Source organism: Saccopteryx bilineata, chromosome 9 (genome assembly GCF_036850765.1).
Source record: "Saccopteryx bilineata isolate mSacBil1 chromosome 9, mSacBil1_pri_phased_curated, whole genome shotgun sequence".
NCBI classification, from domain to species: Eukaryota; Metazoa; Chordata; class Mammalia; order Chiroptera; family Emballonuridae; genus Saccopteryx; species Saccopteryx bilineata.
Genome location: NC_089498.1, coordinates 45164368 through 45180762, shown reverse-complemented (window position 1 = coordinate 45180762; position 16395 = coordinate 45164368). Strand labels below are relative to the sequence as shown.

The following is a 16395-nucleotide window of genomic DNA, read 5'->3' as shown; positions in this document are numbered from 1 at the left end:
GGGCAGGTGGGAGCCTCATAGCTCTTACCCTGCACTTCCAGTTCGCCAGGGTCCCTTCCTCCAAAGCCCTGTCACCTGAGGCCTGGCCCCCAGAAAGCAGAAGGAAGGTCAATTTCAGATACCCTAGCCCCGCCTCTTTCCCCCACTGGCTGCTCAGCTTCCTCTCTGAGGCACACTTTCACTTCCTGCTCCTCCAGGCCTCCCCTCCGAGAACAGGTAGGGGCCCCCAGGGACCGAGCAGCTGGCGCTGTTACCCCCCACTGCCTCTCTTGGTATTAGGCAGCTCCCCTACCCTGCTCAGCACTACCCACCTACTCCTCCCCCTCAGGGGACCCAGGTGAGTATCTGCCTCCCTCCTCCACCCCTCCTGTTTGCTCCTTCCTGCACGGGGCACCTGTGCCGGTCCCCCCTTCCTAATACCCTGGGTCAGCAGGCTGGTTGATTAGCTTAGCTCTTTATTATCCACCTTCTCTACCCACCGCAAAAAGAATGGATGCCCCTGAGAGCAAGGCCTATTCTATCCCCAGGACTCTAGTACCTAATTCTGGGCCTATACGCAGTAAATATTTGTGGGATGCATGGATGCAGGGACCCAGGTTCCCTACTCTTAGGAGTGCTACAGGGGAAATATTCACAAATGGGTCTCAACTGGTAACCCGCTATAGGACTCTGTAAAGGGATGGCTGAGTGTGAAAGCAAATAGTAAAATAAAGATAGCATCTAGGAAGTGGGTGTATGGATGTTCCCTGTAAAATTCTTCCCATTTTTCTGAATGTTTGAATTTTTCATTAGAAAATGTCAGAGGGAAATATGCGAGGCCCCTCCGTGGTGTGGGAAAGGAGGAGGAGGGGATATTGTATAACATTTGTCTCATTCATGGAGCCTACTAGGGGAGCCCTTTTCCAGGTACTGGTGTTGGCTAGGCTTGTTACTTAGTGGGTCCACATTCACACAGCTGCGCTCAGTGTTAAAAACTGAACTCCTTCCCTACCACTTGGTAAATACTTGTTATTTGAGTCCTCTCCCTCTCCCCCAACCACAAGACACATTGGCCTCCCTCCTGTGATCCCCAGAGCACTCCACCATCCAGTGATGAAAGGATTAATGCCTGGCACAGCAAGGAGCCTCAGAGCCATTCTGATTGGCAGGGTCTCTGCCATATTGGCTGTAAATACGTTGAACACTTCCCCTGAACTGGAGCAACCTTGAGCCCTATCTTCCTCCCTGCCAAAGGCCAGACCATGGCTTGCTGGCCTCATACATCCTGAGGATGGCCCAGCCAGAGGACCAGGCCTTGGCAGGCCCCACCAACGGGGAGAGGTGAGGGCTGCTGGGGCTAGTGTCTCCATCTTCTGCCCCTGGATTCAGAAACCCTTGCCATCCAATGCCCGCCCTCCCACAGGACCCTGAACCCGATCTCTGACCCTTCACCCCTGGGCTTCCCTTTCCTGTACCTCTGACCCCGCCTCACTGTCCAACTGCCCACCTCTGACCCTTGGTCTCCTGGACCCTGCATGTCACAGACTGGTCACATCACAGAACGGAGCAGGTGAGACCTGCTTAGGGGACCTTGGGGCCCCAGAGCCACTTCTTCGACTGCAGAGGACATGGGGGGTGTGGCAGATCCCAGAACTGGATGTGCAGAGTGCAGAAGCCCTTCTGGAGCTGTGGCCACCAGGGGTGAGTACTCACAGCTGGGGACCCTTTCTGACCCTCCCACAACACCCTGGATCACTCAGGACTCCCCAGTTGCTAGTAACAAACAACACAAATAGGCCAAACCAAAAAGGCTACTTATTGATTCAAATGACTGAAAAACTCTGAAGTACCATATTTCCCCATGTATAAGACGCACCCTTTTCCTAAAAGTTTGGGGTCTAAAAACTGGTTGCATCTTATACAATGGTTGTAGATTCTTTTGCTTGCATTTCCCACCTTTTTGTGCTTGTTTTTGTGCTCATTGTTGAAGACAGTTATTCAACATCAGACACAAATGAGGACAAGCTAATGGATGGGAGTTTTGAGAGTGATGAGAAGTTGTATGAATTTTATGATGAATAAAACAACTGCAATAACTTTATGTAGTACATATTTTTTTTCAAATTTTGGGCCCCAGCCCTGGTCGGTTAGCTCAATGGTAGAGCATCGGCCTGGCGTGCAGGAGTCGTAGGTTCGATTCCCGGCCAGGGCACACAGGAGAAGCGCCCATCGCTTCTCCACCCCTCCCCCTCTCCTTCCTCTCTGTCTCTCTCTTCCCCTCCCTCAGCCGAAGCTCCATTGGAGCGGGGATGGCCCGGGCACTGAGCCCGGGCTCTGTGGCCTCTGCCTCAGGCACTAGAGTGGCTCTGGATGCAACAGAGTGACGCCCCAGAGGGGCAGAGCATCGCCCCCTGGTGGGCATGCCGGGTGGATCCCGGTCGGGTGCATGCGGGAGTCTGTCTGACTGCCTCCGGTTTCCAGCTTCGGAAAAGTGCAAAAAAAAAAAGAAGAAGAAGAAAAAAAAATTGGGGGGCCCCAAAATTAAGGTGCATCTTATACATGGGAGCATCTTATACATGGGGAAACACGGTGATTTCGGGAATGCCTGGGTCCTGAGCATCAGATAACTTACAAATTTCTTTTTGTCCTATTTCTTGGCTTTATTTTTATTTATTTATTTTTATTTTTATTTTTTAATTTTTACAGAGCCAGAGAGAGAGAGTCAAAGAGAGGGATAGATAGGGACAGACAGGAACAGAGAGAGATGAGAAGCATCAATCATCAGTTTTTCGTTGTGACACCTTAGTTGTTCATTGATTGCTTTCTCATATGTGCCTTGACCGTGGGCCTTCAGCAGACCAGTAACCCCTTGCTAGAGCCAGCGACCTTGGGTCCAAGCTGGTTAGCTTTGCTCAAACCAGATGAGCCCGTGCTCAAGCTGGCAACCTCGGGGTCTCAAACCTGGGTCCTCCGCATCCCAGTCCAATGCTCTATCCACTGCACCACTGCCTGGTCAGGCTTGGCTTTGCTTTAAACTGTGGGGAATTCTGAACGTTTTGGGCTGTAAGTAACAAACACTCACTCTATAGTAGTTTTAACAAATAGGCATTTTCTTTCTAACATAACCAGAAAGGCAGCTGCTGGCTGTAGGTCAGCAGTTGGGTGACATCAAGAGCAGTGTCTCTGCATTTCTCTCGGACTTGCCTCCTGGCTTCCTAGTGGCTACCCCAGGTCCAAGCACATGTGTGTGTTCCAGGCGGGAGGAAGGGAAGAAAGGAAGCACCAGTAGCACCTGTTTATTTTAGCAGCAAAAGCAATGGCCTTTACATTTGATTTGGAATATATGTATTGGGTCCAGCAGCAATATTTTAAAATTTTTTAAAATCATTTTGAGAGAAGTGAGAGAGAGACATTGATTTGTTGTTCCACTTATTTATGAATTCATTGGTTAGTTCTTGCATGTGTCCTGACTGAGGATTGAACCCACACCTTGGCATATCGAGATGACACTCTAAACAACTGAGCACCCAGCCAGGACCCTGTAGCAATATATTTTTTAATTTTTTCCATTGATTTGAGAGAAAGAGAGAGAGAAGCACAGCCTGACCGGTGGTGGCACGGTGGATAGAGCATCGACCTGGGACACTGACGACCCATGTTTGAAACCCTGAGGTTGCCAGCTTGCGCAAGCTCATCTGGCTTGAGTGCAGGGTCACTGTCTTGAGTGTGGGATCATAGACATGATCCCATGGTCACTGGCTTGAGCCCAAAGGTCACTGGCTTGAAGCCAAAGGTTGCTGGCTTGAGCCCAAGGGTGCTGGTTTGAGCAAGGGGTCACTGGCTTGGCTGGAGCCCCCCGGCCAAGGCACATATGAGAAGCAATTAGTGAACAACTAAAGTGATGCAACTATGAATTGATGCTTCTCATCTCTCTCCCTTCCTGTCTCTGTCTCTCTCGCAAAAAAGAGAGAGAGAGGGAGAGATAGAAGCATCAACTCATTGTTCTGCTTATTTGTTCCATGTAGTTGTGCACTCATTGTTTCTCATACATGCCCTGACCAAGGATCAAACCCATGACTTCAGTGCTCCAGGACGACACTCTATCCACTAAGGCACCAGACAGGGCCACAGTATTTTTTAAAAGCTCACTTAGGAGTTATACAGTCAGAGATGTGAAGCACTATTATTCATATTCTATGGCTGTGCATATTAATACCCTGCACAAAGCTGGGGTTCTGCAAGGAACAGGGGAAAGATTTGGGTCAGACAATTAATGGGTCTACCATAGCTTCCTCCTTGTGTGTGTGTGTCAGGGGCGGTCTCTCCTTATGGTAGCAGAGATCTCACCAGTTTACCAACCCCAGTATAAAAAGAGGCCTCGGCCTGACCTGTGGTGGCGCAGTGGATAAAGCGTTGACCTGGGAATGCTGAGGTTGCCGGTTCAAAACCCTGGGCTTGCCTGGTCAAGGCACATATGGGAGTTGAAGCTTCCTGCTCCTCCCCCCTTCTCTCTCTCTCTCTCTCAATCTCTCTCTCTTTCCTCTAAAATGAATAAATAAATAAAAATAATTTAAAAATAAAAATAAAAAAATAAAAAGAGGCCTCTTCCCAAAGAGCTCCAGGAAAATTCCCATTGGCTCAGCTTGGTTCACATGCCCATCTCTGAACCAATCATAATGGTCAGAGAGCACTGTCATCCTATTGGCTAGGTCATGTGATGGACCCTCTTTCAAGATTTGTGGACACAGGGACTGAGAAGGAGTGTGGTTCTCTAAAGGAAATTTGGGGTATGAAGCCTCAAATAAGGGAAATGGATGCTAGGCAGGCAAAAGTAACACATCTGCACAAATCCTCTTCATGCTGACATTTGTCCACCCCACAGAGTTTCCTGGTCACAGGACATGACACCAGCCAGGTCCTGGTATTGAGAACAGAACCTTCACCAGGGAAAGTCAACACCTACCAGATCCACAAGTTTCCTGGAGGTGAGGAGCCTACCCTTGAGTTTTCCAGTCAACAACGAAATTATCATTAAGAAGTCAACTTGTGCTCACTTCAACAGCACATATACTAAAATCGGAATGATACAGAAAAGATTAGTATGACCCCTATACAAAGGATGACATGCAAATTTGTGAAACGTTCCATAAGAGAAAAAAAGAGAACAGTCTACTTTATTTCCAAAGTATCTCCCCAATCTTCCCCACCCCCTCTGCTTCCATTTCCCTAGTCCAAGCCACCATCACCTCTTTCCCAACAAGCTCAGTAGCCTCCTCTCTGGTATCCCTGCTCCCGCCTTTCCTCCCTGCGATCTGTTCTAAGCACAGTAGCCAGAGTGGTATTTTCAATCCGATGTTAACATTTCTGCCTTAAACCTTGCAAATGATATGCAACATTCTTAGATAAAAATGTAAACTCATCATGGCTTATAAGGTGTTTCAGTAGTCAACCCGCCCACCTCTCCACCTGTTGCCCCTCATTCAGTCTGTACCAGCAACACTTCGCTGTTCCTCGAGCACACTAAATGAGTCCCAGCCTCAGGGCTTTTGCATTTGCTCACCCCGAATTAATGCTCTTCCTTGAATGATTGGTTCAGTCTCTATCCTTCAGCCCTCTGTGGAAAAGTAACCTTCCTTGACTACCACAGTAATGATATCCCTCGTTCTTTTTTGTTTGTTTGTTTGTTTTTACAGGGACACAGAGAGAGTCAGATAGAGGGATAGATAGGGACAGACAGACAGGAATGGAGAGAGATGAGAAGCATCAATCATCAGTTTTTCGTTGAGACATCTTAGTTGTTCATTGATTGCTTTCTCGTATGTGCCTTGACCGCGGGCCTACAGCAGACTGAGTAATCCCCCGCTCGAGTCAGTGACCTTGGGTCCATGCTAGTGAGCTTTTGCTCAAGCCAGATGAGCCTGCACTCAAGCTGGCAACCCTGGGGTCTCAAACCTGGGTCCTTCCGCATCCCAGTCCGACGCTCTATCCACTGCGCCACCGCCTGGTCAGGCTCCCTCGGTATTTTTAATCACTCCATTTTTTTTCATAGCACTCAATACAATATAGTTTTATTTTTCTACTCCACTAAAAGGTAAGCTATAGGAAAGCAGTAATTTTGTCTGCCTTTTGACATTTGTATCCCCAATATCTCAGAATGAAAAGGAGCTAAATAAATACTTGTCTAATGAACAAATATTTGGTGGCATAAGTGGATGCAAACATAAAGACACAGGAGAAGATGGGACTCCCAAGGAGTAGAAGTTTTCCTATTCAGAAGGTTTGAAGGTTCTTGGGGGAGGGGATAGGACTTGGGGAGAGAGAGTCCCAGGAAAGAGGAGACTGCCACCCTCCATGTTTTCTAACTTGTCCTTCCTTGCCCCTCCCCCAGGCGTGTCTCTGGAATCCTCTAACCTCTACATGCTGGACCTGCCCCATCTCCTAGCTTTCCTATCAGCCAGCAGGTACAGGCTACCTACCAAAAGGGCTAAGGGGGGTTGTTCCCTAAGATACCTTACCCACACTATGGCTCCACTTGTCTTTTCTCAGGGATATTTTGCCCAGAACACTGCTCTTGCCCCCTCCCACCCTCGGTAAGGCATATTTCTCTAAGGGAGGGAGAGACCAGCTTTCTGCCTACTTGGTCCAGGAAGATGGCACTTGGGGGAACAGACTACTAGGTTTGAGGGAGGATAAGGAAGGGGATCTAAGAGAGCTGGGGTGGGGCGGGGGTGACTTCTGGGCTTGAGCAAGGATGAACCAGGGGCCAAGCTATAGTTCCTCCAGTAATGAGGCTGGGAACAAAGTCTCTTGGTGCCCTAAAAGAACCAGAGTTTGGCCCCTTGGACATCTGCAACACCTCACTTCTTCTGGCCCTCAGGTCCTCTGCAGACTGGCAGTGTTCAACTCAACACCTCAGGCAGGGTACTCTCCGTGGTGAACAAGCTCTACCTGGAAACCCACAGAGAGCGGGGGATGGAGCAGACTTCCTCAAAGATAACTCCAGAGACTGCCAAGAAAAATGATCCAGGTTAGTTGGGCATGGCCCTGGGCCCCTGAGTTGAGGGAGCTGCTGCTGCTGTTCCATTAGACCAACCCTCTCCTCACATCCAGCCCCCAGGAATCCTGCCCCTCACCAGGTCTCTTGGGTGGAAGGCCCACTCAACCCAGAAGTACACCATCCTGGGCCAGCTCTGGCCAGCCTGGACAAGGAAGAGGATGACAACTGCAAAGATGGAGAGGAAGTGCTTACCAGTCACATCCGGGCTCTAGCCAGGGCCCGGAGCAGCTATGTGGCCGGGCAGTTCCGAGCCCTTCAGGCACGCCTCACCGCAGATGCTGGAGGCCCCCACAGGCCTGGGGACCCGGCCACAGAGCTTCTTCAGGATGTGCGGCACCTCCTTACTGATCTCCAGGATCACTTAGCAAAGGACCCCAGTGTCAGGGCTGTCTTTGGGAGCAGAAGTCCTGGGGTCTCCCAGAAGAATGAGGATCTCGGTAATGCGGAGGACAGGGAGGGAATTATGGCCACTCCCTGAACCCGCACTGTTCACATTTGCCACCACTTGGTCCTACATATGTGTTCACACTCAAATTCTTCCTCTCTATCCCTGTGCACACCTGCTTCCTTTTCCGCTCACACGCCCTTTCCTACACATACACCACCCATTCTGTTCACCACTGCGCCATCTCACACAGGTGTGACAGCCATGATTTCCTCTCCCATGCACGTGTTCACACCCAGGCTCCCTTTTCCACACGTGTCCTACATGTCTACACCTGTGGGTGGCCAGAAGCTAGGGAGGTGTGGTTGGCCAGGATGGGACAGTGTGGCTAGCGCGTGGGCATGGTCAGCCCAGCGACACCTCCTTTATCCACTCCGCCCCCTCGCAGGCCTCGCAGTGGAGACGGCCTTGTGCCAGGCTGTACTGGCGCCGCTGAAGCCGACCCTGTGGGCACGACTCCGCACGTTCCGTGCTCCAGAACTGCGCCGACTGCGGCGGCGACAAATAGCCCTGCGGGCGGGGGCGGGGCCTGCGGGAGCTCAGGGGGCGGGACCTGAGGGACAAGGCCCCGCCCCCACCCTGCGGGGCCAGATCCACTCGCACCTTGCGCACCTCCACGCCGCCTGCGCCCCACGCCGGAAGGTGGCATTGCTGCTGGCGGTGTGCAGTGATGTCTACGCGGGCCTGGCTTTGAGCGAGAACCATGGTAAAGGAGAACTCTGCGTCTACCTGGATGTGGGTGGGCCTTGAGGGTTGTGGGAGCCAGGTAGGAGGCACCTGTGCGCAGGAGGGGTGGCATGTTCTATGGTAGGCATCTACTTAGGCCTGGAGATAAAATAAGAGGCGTTTGCAGGCCAAGCAAGGTGAGGGAAGCCAGCGCTCTCCATCCTGGGAATGGGATGGAAGGGACCTGCATGTCCTCACCCATCTCAAAGCCTGTCGTTGGCTCCCCTAGAGGCCTTGGGTGCCGACGCCTTTCTCCCAGCGCTGACGGAGGAGCTTATCTGGAGTCCGGACATTGGGGAGACACAGCTGGACGTGGAGTTTCTTATGGAGCTCTTAGATCCTGAAGAGCTACTGGGAGAAGGTAAGCCCCTAACCCCCAGAATGTCAGGACCCAACAGGGGCGTGCCCCAAAACAGCCTCACCCTGCAGTAGGAGGAAAGGTTGGCAAACTGCAGGGGCCTTCGGGCCATGAGGGAAGCCGGGAGAGCTCTGCCAACCTCTCCTTCTTGCCCCTAGTTGGGTACTACCTGACCACGTGGTTTGGGGCGCTGCACCACATTGCCCACTACCAGCCTGAAGCCGGACGCGCCCCCCAGGGGCTCAGCTCCGAGGCCAGTGCCTCTCTGCGCCAGTGGCACCGCAGGCGGACGCTGCACGGACAGGGCTGCGCTGGAGCCCAGGTGACCACTGGTTGGGCTGAGGGTAGAGGGAAGGGCTGGTCCTGTTGCCTTTCTCACCCAGGCTCCTGCCTGTCCCCACAGGCTGACCTGCCCTTTGAGAAACCATGGGGAATAGAGACTGTGCCAAGAGACCAGTGATGAATAGGGGTTTCAAACCTTTCTATTCTTCAAGCAAGATGCAGAGAGGCACCTGTTGTTTAGGAACAGCAAAAAGGAGGAGGTCCTAGGAAAAGGGAACAGCCCACCTCTGGGCCTTTGGATTGGCTGCTCCTGCTTCCTGCAATGCCCTTTCCTAATATTCACACTGCTCTTTCCTTCAGAATTCTAGGCAGATTTCACAGCCTCAGTGAGCCTCTCTCAGACACAACTGTATAAAACTGTAACTCCTCTCTCTTGACCCTTCCTGTGGAAAGCAGAATAATACACCCTAGCTCCAGTGTCGACTTGCTAATCCCCAGAATCTGTGACTATGTTACCTTACAGATGTGATTAAATTAAGGGTTTTAAGATGGGGAGGTTATCCTGGATTCTGGTAGGCCTAGTGTAATCACAAGGGTTAGTATAAGAGGGAGGAAGGAGGGTCAGAGTCAGAGGAAGCGATGTAATGGTGCAAGTAGAGGCTGGAGTGAGGGCCAGGAGCCAAAGAATGCAGGCACCTGCTAGAAGCTGGAAAAGACAAGGAATGGCCTGACCAGGTGGTGGCGCAGTGGATAGAGCATTGTCCTGGGTCGCTGAGGACCCAGGTTGAAACCTTGAGGTTGCTAGCTTGCATAAGCTCATCTGGCTTAAGTGCAGGGTCATCAACTTGAGCATGGAACCATAGACATGACCCCATGGTCACTGGCTGAAGACCAAAAGTCGCTGGCTTTGAAGCCCAAGGTCGCTGGCTTAAGCCCAAGGTCACTAGCTTGAGCAAATGGTCATTGACTCAGCTGGAGCCCTCCGGTCAAGGCACATATAAGACAGCAATCAATGAACAACTAAAGTGATACAACTATGAGTTGATGCTTCTCATCTCTCTCCATTCCTATCTGTCTGTCCTTTCTCTCTCTCTCTCTCTCTCTCTCTCTCTCTCTCTCTCTGTTAAAAAAAGAAAAAATGACAAGGAATAGATTTTCCCCTGGAACCTCCAGCAGAAACTCAGCCTTTGATTATAGACTCCAAATATCTATTTTGAATTTCTGACCTTCAGACTTGAAAGATAATAAATTGGTAGGGTTTTTTTAAGCCACTAATGGTAATTTGTTACAACAGTAACACGAAATTAAGACACTCCCTACCCTGATCAGTTTTTTCCATAGAAGTTATCACTTCCTAACACACTATATACTTACTTACTGTGTTAATTGTCCACAGTCTTCTCTATCCCCTTAGAATAGCACTGTTCAATAGGAATACAATTCAAACTATACATGTAATTCTTTTTTTTTAATTGATTTTGAGAGGGCTGTGGGGAGAAGTGGGAAGCATCAACTCCCATATGTGCCTTGACTAGGCAAGTCCAAGGTTTCAAACTGCTGACCTCAGCATTCCAGGTCAACGCTTTATCCACTGCGCCACCACAAATCAGGCATTACATATGTAATTCTAAATATTTTAGTAGCTGACTGACCCATGGTGGTGCAGTGGATAGAGCATCAACCTGGGACGCCAGGTTAAAAAACCCAAAGTTGCTGGCTCAAGCCAGTAACCATGGGATCTCTCTCTCTCTTTCCCTCCACCCCTCACACCCCTCACTAAAATATAAAAAGAAACAAGTGGAATTAACTTTGAGGGGGGATAAAACAAGTTATTGGGGTATCTGCAAAGAGATGGGCTGAGATCCTACTGGCATCAGCCTTTTTCAAAAATGTTTATTTTATTGGTTTTAGAGAAAAAGAAAGGGAGAGAGATGAGAAGCATCAACTGTAGTTGCGGCACCTTAGTTGTTCATTGATTGCTCCTCATATGTGCCTTGACTGGGATGCCTAAGCCAAGCCACTGACCTCTTGCTCAAGCCAGTGATCTTTGATCATTTGCTCAAGCCAGTGACCAAGGGATCATGTTGATGATCCTGCTCAAGCCAGCGATCCTGCACTCAAGCTGGTGAGCCTGTGCTCAAGCCAGACGAGCCTGTGCTCAAGCTGGTGACCTCAAGGTTTCAAACCTGGGACTGCAGCATCCTAGGTCAATGCTCTATCCCCTGCACCACCACTGGTCAGGCTCACGTTGGCTCTTTTGAAGAGCCCCAGCCAGTTGTTCTGTGGACAGTCCCACTTTTCTGGATTTGTGCAATGTTTTGTCATGATTTGATTCTGGTCCTGCACCCACCAGAAGACTATTCCATAGGTAACACTATGTCCTTCTCAGTACATCCAACCAAGGACCACATGATGCTAACTTTGCCCATAGAGTTAAGGAGTATATTATATATTAGGTTGATCAAGCTGCCATAACAGAATACCACATACTGGGAGGTTAAATAAAAGAAATTTGTTTTCTCACAGTTCTGGAGGCTGGAAGTCTGAGATCAAGGTGTCAGCAAGATTGATTTCATTCTAAGGCCTGCTTAGTTTGTTGATGGCTGTCTTCTCCCTTTTATCTTCCCATGGTCTTCCCTCTGTGCATGTCTGTGTCCTAACCTCCTCTTCTTATGAGGACACCACACATACTGCATTAGGGCCCACCCATATTGTTTGATAGGAAACGGGTCTCAGGGTCTGGGCCATTCTGAGGGGATGTGGATTGGAGGGCTAGGTGGGGGTGTGGATTGAAGGGATTAAGCAAAGAAAAAGAAATTTATGGACAAAGATAACAGTGTGGGGATTGCAAGATTGAAGGGGGAAGGGGAAGTAGAGTAGGGGGAGGGGGATGGATGATGATGGAGGGGGACTTGGCTTTGGGGTGGTGAACACACAAGGCAATGTACAGGTGATGTGTTGTAGAGTTGTGTACCTGAAACCTGTATAATTTTACTGACCAATGTCACCCCAATACATTCAATAAAGAAAATTAAAAAAAAAAAGAGTAACAGTGCCTGACCTGTAGTGGCGCAGTGAATAAAGTGTCGACCTGGAAATGCTAAGGTCATCAGTTCAAAACCCTGGGCTTGCCTGGTCAAGGCACATATGAGAGTTGATGCTTCCAGCTCCTCCCCCTTCTCTCTCTCTCTCTCTCTCTCTCTCTCTCTGTCCCTCTCCTCTCTAAAATGAATAAATTAAAAAAAAATTAAAATTAACTTAAAAAAAAAGTCACCAAAGTAACAAAAAACAAAAAAGAGTAACAGTCTGGGGCCCTGGCTGGCTGGATAGTTTGGTTTGATCATCCTGAAGCACAGAGATTGTCCATTCAATCCCCAGTCAGGGCACATACAGGAACAGATCTATGTTCCTCTCTCTCTCTCTTTTCCTTCCTCTCTCTATAAAATCAATAAAATAAAACAAAAATTAAAAAAAGGTCTGTGCTATTCTTACTAAATACTGTTCTTGCTAAATATTAAACTGTAGCACACTATGCCTGACCTGTGGTGGTGCAGTGGGTATTTGTCCACCCGGAATGCTGAGATCACCTGTTCAAAACCTCAAGCTTGCCCGGTCAAAGCACATATGAAAAGCAACTATGAGTTGCTTCTTCCCAGTTTTCTTCCCATCTCCCTTTCTCTCTCCTCTCTCTAAAATCAATAAATAAAATCTTTACTAAAAAAATATAGCACAGGCCTGACCAGGCAGTGGCACAGTGGATAGAGCGTTGGACTGGGATGCGGAGGACCCAGGTTCGAGACCCTGAGGTTGCCAGCTTAGGTGTGGGCTCATCTGGTTTGAGCAAAGCTCACCAGCTTGAACCCAAGGTCGCTGGCTCAAGCAAGGGGTTACTCGGTCTGCTGAAGACCCGCGGTCAAGGCACATATGAGAAAGCAATCAATGAACAACTAAGGTGTCGCAATGAAAAATTGATGATTGATGCTTCTCATCTCTCTCTGTTCTTGTCTGTCTGTCCCTCTCTGACTCTCTCTCTGTCTCTGAAAAAAAAAATATATATATATGGCACAGTATTTTGCATACCAGCTGTAAACAGGATGAGCTTGATAAGAGCCCAACCTAATGAGTGTAGCAAACTGAAATCAATTTGATTAATTCACCAAATAGTACATATAACAATGGCTAAGCCTCCCTTTTAGAAAGCAGAGCTTTGTCTAAGAATCCCATCTCCTTTACTTGCTGCGAGTAAATAAAACTACCTTATGACAACCATGTGTCATTTTTAAATAGAGCACCCCAAGTGGTGAACCCCTTGAGTTTGGTAACAATATGAATTCATTTTATCTTTTCCTTTTTTTAAAAAAATTGGATTTAGTGGGATGACATTGTTTATTAAAATTATATAGGTTTCAAGGGTACAATTCTATAACATCATTTTATCTCAATTACCTCTTTAAAGGACCTATTCCAAATACAGTCACATTCTGAGGACTTCAACATATGAATTTAGGGAGGAGACACAATTCTGCCCATAACTAAAGTGACTAGCAGATCTCTTCCCCATAAAGGTGTCTTTACCTCTTTGAATTATGTCACCTGTGGATGGTACTTTGAGACCCTGTGACTAACCTGTCCCCAGCAATCTCATCTAGTGTTTTCAGCAACTCTTCTTGATCCTCACTGAATCATTGATTTGTACTATTATATTGTTTATGGCAGTTGACACTGGTTTTCCACTTTCTGAAATGAAATGACATCTCCTGTTTAAATAAATATGTTGAATTTTAAAAATGAGTGAGTTGGCCCTGGCCAGATTGTTGTTGGTTAGATGAGCATCATCCCAACACACCAAGGTTGTGGGTTCAATCCCTAGTCAGGGCACATACAAGAATCAACCAATGAAGTCATAAATAAGTGGAACAACAAATTGAGGCCCCCCAAATCAATCAATAAAAAATATTTAAATAAAATTAAAAAGTGAGTTGATTTAAAGAAAACTATTAAGTAGCAAAGTGTACAGGTGATGCATGGATATGTGGCAAGTATGGGAAAGTGAAACTTAAATGGCAGATGTTTGGGGTCTCAGGTGTTAGGGCGTTAGGGTTACACTTGGTCTCTTGTTCACGCTGGAGCCCTGGGCTCTGTGCTGTGTGCCTCTTCTAAGGCTCTCACTCCAGTGGCACCCCAAATTGGCCACAGCATCTCCCAGAAACATGCTTCTCCTTCTAGTCCCATCTTGGTCCCTCACAATTCCCCAGTCCTTAGGCCAGGTCTCTGGGCCTCATCCTGAATCCCTCCCTCTCCCCTGCTGCTCACCCTATCTTCCCCTTCCATGGCCCCGATCTGAATCTGGCCCAGCCTCCCCACACTCCCCTACTTTTTGCCTCCCAGTCCCGGGGATCCCCTCCAATACTGCCCACATGACAGTCAGAAGGAAATTTTTAGAAATAGATCATAGGTTCACCTCTCAGGCCAGAATTTAGGTTTGTAAGAAATGCAAATGCAATTTTATTTTTTATTTTTGTTATCTAAGTTAAGCTCTTGTCCACTCTGGTGGGAGAACATTTTAACATGGGAAGAAAATTTAATCCCCCCCCCTTTTTTTTTAGAGAGAGAGGCAAGGAGAGAGACACAGGAAGGGCAAGCTGCTCCCATATGTGCCCTGATCAGGGAATCCAACTGGCAACCTCTGGGCTCTAGGACAACATTCCAGCTGAACCATCTGGCCAAGGCTTAATTTGTTTTATTGATTGATTGATTTACAGAGAGACAGAGAGAGGGGAGGGGAAGGGAAGCATTCATTTGTTGTCCCACTCAGTTATGCATTTATTGCTTGCTTTCCATGTGTGCCCTACCAAGGCTTGAACCCACAATCTTGTCATTTCTAGACTATGCTCTTAACTGACTGAGCTAACTGGCCAAGGCCAAATTTAATCCTTTTAACATCATCACCCCCTGGTTTATCATAGGGCCTGTTTACCCAAGTTATCTAGAGAAAACTCACTTGGCTGATCTTGAGGCCTCTTCTAATCCCAAATTTCACTCTTCTCCCAGGCTACAAGTCGCATGGCCCCATCTCACAGTGAAAGCCTGAGGCCTTCCTCAGGCTTTTGAGACCCACAAGGCCCCGCAGGAAATACTGGATTATCATCTCCTTCCACTGGCTCTCCACTCACCTGCTCCAGCCTCGAGGACTTGTTGTTCCCCACCTCAAGTCTCTGCCTAGCTTTGCTATGCCTGAAACATCTTACCAAGATGCGAGCATGTCTGACTCCCTTGCCTTTTACAGGGTTTTGCTCAAGTGTCACCCTTTCTATGACTTCTTGGAAAGTATGCTCTCCCTTCCTGTTTTATTTTTATTTATTTATTTATTTGTGACAAAGACAGAGAGAGAGAGAGACAGAACAACAAAAAGGGAGAGAGATGAGAAGCATCAATTCTTTGTTGTGGCACCTTAGTTGTTCATTGATTGCTTTCTCATATGTGCCTTGACCCAGAGGCTCCAGCTGAGCTAGTGACCCCTTACTCAAGCCAGCGACCTTGGGCTTCAAGCCAGTGACCTTTGGGCTCAAGCTAGAGACCATAGGGTCATGTTTATTATTCCATGCTCAAGCCAGTGACACCACGCTCAAGTCAGATGAGCCACGCTCAAGTCAGATGAGCCGCGCTCAAGCCAGCGACCTTGGGATTTCAAATCTGCTACACTCTGTCCCAGTCTGATGCTCTACCCACTGTGCTACCACCTGGTCAGGCTTCCTGTTTTATTTTTAATCTGATACTATATATCAGTGATTTTCAGCAGCAACTTGTTAAAAATGCAAATTCTATAATTAAACCCTTGCATATGTGGTCAAATGATTTTTGACAAAGGTGCCCAGATCATTCACTGGGGAAAGGACAGTCTTCTCAGCAAATGGTATTGGAAAACTGGATAGATATCCACATGCAAAAGAATGAGGATGGACCCTTATCTTACACCATGTACAAAAATTAACCTAAAATGGATCAAAGATCTCAACATAAAAACTAAAACCATACGCCCTGGCCATGCAGCTCATTTGGTTAGACTGTCATCCTGATATCCCAAGGTTCAGGTTCAATCCCTTAGTCAAGGCACATACAAGAATCAACCAGTGTCCCTGGCTGAATAGCTCAGTTGGTTAGAGCATTGTCCGAATATATGAAGGTTGCCAGCTGGATCCCAGTCAGGGCACATACAGAAACAGATCGATGTTTCTCTCTCTTTCTCTCTCTCTCTCTCTCTCTCTCCCTTCCTCTCTCTCTGAAATAAATAAAAAAAATATTTTAAATTAACCAATGAATGCATAAATAAGTGCAACAACAAATCAATGTCATTATCCCTCCCCCAATAAATAAATAAATAAATAAATAAATATTTTTTTAAAAACTAAAACTATAACACTCTCAGAAGAAAACATAAGAGAAAAGCTTCGTGATGTTGAATTTTGCAATGACTTCTTGGATATGACACCCAAAGAACAGAAACAAATGAAAATAATTAATTAGGATACATCAAAATTCAAAACTTCT

General features: G+C 47.8%; 1 protein-coding gene and 1 non-coding gene across 5 annotated transcripts; both read left to right on the top strand.

The window, feature by feature from the left end:
* The first annotated feature begins 176 nt into the window (after positions 1-176).
* Positions 177-16229, top strand: RINL (Ras and Rab interactor like). 4 transcript variants are annotated; one of them, XM_066243141.1, is made up of 12 exons: positions 177-216; positions 1074-1320; positions 1524-1680; positions 4862-4964; positions 6368-6440; positions 6526-6569; positions 6857-7006; positions 7090-7473; positions 7870-8187; positions 8437-8568; positions 8724-8887; positions 14899-16229. In XM_066243141.1, the coding sequence occupies exons 2-12, from the start codon at positions 1271-1273 to the stop codon at positions 14956-14958; spliced, it is 1635 nt and encodes a 544-aa protein (XP_066099238.1). In that variant the 5' UTR covers positions 177-216; positions 1074-1270; the 3' UTR covers positions 14959-16229. The 4 variants fall into 4 exon arrangements, with proteins under 4 accessions (XP_066099238.1, XP_066099237.1, XP_066099239.1 ...); XM_066243140.1 differs by having other exon boundaries at positions 195-337; XM_066243142.1 differs by lacking the exon at positions 14899-16229 and adding an exon at positions 8969-12043 and having other exon boundaries at positions 195-337.
* On the top strand, positions 5026-5133 carry LOC136313763 (U6 spliceosomal RNA). Its single transcript, XR_010727206.1, has one exon. It is a non-coding gene; the product is annotated as a U6 spliceosomal RNA (small nuclear RNA).
* Positions 16230-16395: the final 166 nt, after the last annotated feature.